This window comes from Sphaeroforma arctica (genome assembly GCF_001186125.1).
Source record: "Sphaeroforma arctica JP610 unplaced genomic scaffold supercont1.131, whole genome shotgun sequence".
In the NCBI taxonomy this organism is placed as follows: domain Eukaryota; class Ichthyosporea; order Ichthyophonida; genus Sphaeroforma; species Sphaeroforma arctica.
Window position 1 is genome coordinate 129,182 of NW_014040427.1, and position 3,695 is coordinate 132,876.

At 43.1% G+C, this 3,695-nt stretch overlaps 1 protein-coding gene across 1 annotated transcript; it reads right to left on the reverse strand.

Moving 5' to 3' along the window:
• Positions 1–1,587: 1,587 nt before the first annotated feature.
• On the reverse strand, positions 1,588–3,213 carry SARC_02815 (hypothetical protein). The gene has a single exon (XM_014303422.1). The coding sequence runs from the start codon at positions 3,158–3,160 to the stop codon at positions 1,682–1,684; it is 1,479 nt and encodes a 492-aa protein (XP_014158897.1). The 5' UTR covers positions 3,161–3,213; the 3' UTR covers positions 1,588–1,681.
• Positions 3,214–3,695: the final 482 nt, after the last annotated feature.

Consider the following 3,695-nt stretch of genomic DNA (forward strand, 5'->3'; position numbering starts at 1 on the left):
GTTATGTATAAACAGTCATACGACTTGGACAGTATGGAGAATATCAATGATCTGGAAGAACCGGATTGCGAATGCATATCACTGAACGAGTGTTCGATGTCACATTGCAGTAGTGAACAAGAATTAGCACATTTGCGTCACGGACCAGTGACAAACAGCACTTCGAAAAATGATCTCAGTAATTACATTCACGACTCGGATATTATTACTGGCCAATCACAATGCTTGTGAAGTTGAACACATTTTATAGATTCAGTACGTATATTAACCGCAAAAGCAAGTTTACGTAGAGAATTTTCTGAATCCCGTAATCCGATCCGAACGTAAAACTTCTCGAGGGGTATTTTTGCCCTCGAAAGATTGACCTCGTTCGGATTTTTTCGTTCGGATTTTGTTTTGGCTTTTTCTTGAAATTTTAAAATTACCCTATACCTATTAGTGTAGAAATCCGAACGTAAAATCCGAACGCAAAATCCGAATTCGTTAGGACTAGGCCTTACACTCGCGATGTCTGTATATAAAAAAATAAATCCAAGCATACATACGATATACGCGTAGTGTAGTATATATGCTGTACCAGTCATCACCAGATAAATAATCGTTGCATTAGCATGCCATTATTGTTTATTAGAGCAGAAGCGTATAGTATCCAAAGTACTATAGATTGTATATATACAAGATATTATAGTTGGAAGCCAATAAAATTCTATCCGCTTATTCTGACGTCTAGGTACCAGTGTGTAACTTCTCGTAGAAGTGCATTCTTATCTTAAGGAAAAGTACTATTGGTGCAATTTTTCCCTACGCGTGATATAGAATACCGCGTTTTGTTTATATTCGTATTGTTCATGGTCCCATTGAACGCAACAAGAAGGGGTTGAATTGTATGTCACATCGTAAAGGTGTCTTAAAGGTGTACCCACTGAATGCACTCAACTTTTGGTTTGAATTTAATATCACGCGCCAAAGACGTAGTACTGTACTGTTCTTATCCGCCACAATAGTAGGAAATTATTAGCGCACAAGCACCCGCGAGAAACCATATTGAGGACAGTGTCCACTGTGCTCTAGGTGATATATCAAGTTTATTGTTAGTGTTTATAGTTAGCCGCTCTGCTAAGGGTAACATATTATACTTGCTAGGTATAACCTAATCAAATTTCTTATTAGTAAGTATAATGTATCTGTAGAGGTTAGTTCGTTCAGATACCGAATGGACCTGAATAGTCCAACCTCATCATAATAACACTCCTTTTAGGTTCAAATTGGTATTGGGTAATCGCGTTGCTTAGCAAGTGAAGTGACTTTCCCTTATACTGTGCTTCTGTGATCATGCCACTCTATTGACAATGAAGTGTTGCCTTAGCGACACTATGTAGTCTTCGGGGCCCTGAGGCTTGGTTGGTTTACAAATGCACACTTTACTTTCGGCTAGTGTCAACCCGTATCACCTTAGGAGACCGTTCCTATATCAACAACTAGATGAAAATTGTTTACAAGCAACAGGACTCTTCTCTTATACCTTGATATCAGCATGCTTGATGGCTTTTATTGCCAACGCTCATTGCCGCCGTTGGGCTGCATTGTGGTAGCTCGTGGGCACACACTTCGTATGCCCTACCTGCCCACAAAAGCTCGAAAATGGGTGTCAATAGTATTCATAAACCACAGGATTGACAGTTCAATACACTACCCGCTGGAGTATGAGAATCAGACCTGCACAATATAAAGGAACTTGTGTGGACAAAGTGGCATCTCCTCGTGCAGCCGAGTTTTCAGACGTTGTACTGTTGGCGTTTGCCTGGGCCACAACCTGCTCTTCATTCTTGATCCCAAATGAGGACATAGCCCTTATCCCCCCTTCAATCTTATTGCTACTTCGGGTATGGTATATATGGTGCAACTTAGTGCGAGCTGTTCTGCGCCTGCTTCCAAAATCGAACACCAAATTCAGGATAATGCCCACAGACACCCGTGCAGCTGAGGTTGGTTGCGAGGTGAACGCTGTATGCAATCCCGAATCCACATTGTGGTACATAAGAAAACTCTGATCTGTCACATCCCATCCAAGTGCCAATCCAGTGGGTGCCGAAGTGCTCCCAAATGATCCTAGGGGTCCTGTAATGGTAAAAGGGATACCTGGTGGTACTGGCGTCCCTGTATCATCCACATCAACTGCGATGTAGCTGATGATAGCATCGAAGACCTGCAGACCGGTCAAATCTAGCCGAAGAAACAGTGCCTCGTTGTATACCATACTGTGCATGGGGTCATCGTTTACGCCACGCTTCAGATCGGCAGCGTCGACTGGTATGAAGCGATCAATAGTTATGGCCCCTGCGATGAAACTGGCGGATTCGCTTCCAGTACAAAAGTGCTCTGAGTCCAATGTAATTGTGGTGGTGCTGGTAGTATCGGGTGTTTCTATGGGACAATCTGCTGCCGAAAGTTCGGGCGCACAGCTAATAGTAATCGCAGACAGTGTGTATGTGCCATCCAATGCACAAGCAGTATTGTGGGAGATACGAATATATGATATTCGTGTGCATACATTGTTGTCCGTGTAATCGTTCGCATTGGCAGGTCCAACACAGTCAGTGTTATACAATGTGGATACTGGAGTACCTTCCGACACATCTAAAACAGAGGCTGTTATCCCAGCAGGAACCGCAGCACCGCCAATTGTGACCGCGCCTTCGACACCATCGATTTGATACGGCCAAGATACAGCGGTAGCGACCTGGATTTCCGTGTATCCCGACTCAGGTTGCATGATTTGTCCCACTAAAGCGGCTTTTAGATCGAAAGCACTATTTACATCAACATTTGTAGCACTAATCGAATAACTGGTCTGCAATAAAAATTCAGCAGGGATAACTACTTCACCTAACCTCGGAAAGGCAGTTCCATGTAAATTTAGGTCTTCATTATAGACGAGCTTCAGCGCCCCATGGTATCCATCATAGACTTTGCCATCAATCTCACCCGACGTGATAATCCAGCCACAAGTCTTTGCAATTTCAGTCATGTCTATAGCAAAAGTGAAGGCATCGACACACCCAGTGGGGGGAGTTACTACTGTGATAGAGTTAATAGCTTGACCATCAGCGCAGCTGCCTACTGAGAAGCTGGTGTAGACCCTGCTAGGCATATAGGGCATGCGTATGGTAAGTAATACTTCCTGACCATATACCACTACCGGATCTGTCGCAGTAACTGGATCGTCTAAAACTAAATTCGAAACTATGTTAGTACAAGTGTTTGTGATTATATCTAAGGCGGTATCGCACGGGTTGCTGATTGTGTAGTATCCACTGTGGCACAGGCACAGCTCATCAATCGTGTCTGAATTGGGATCGAACCCACTTCCGAAGGACCCGCATTCGTTTGCGCTTTCAACGGTACGCCATATGGAGGCAACGGAGAATATCGCATAATATGTGCATGTTTGCTGTAAAAATAGTCGTAATACCTCAAACTGACGCATTTTGTATGGAATGCCTAATCATAGCTCACGTTTACATATGTTTATTTGATACTTTGCCTCTAGAAGGCGGTCCTATTATATACCGAAGAATATGGCGTCGTGACAACTTGACGCCGACGGTATGTAGCAGTTAGCACACCACGCATTCGCAAAGTAAATATGTAGTGTAGAAAACTAGAAATACTCAAAGAAAAAGTCCCAAGTAAAA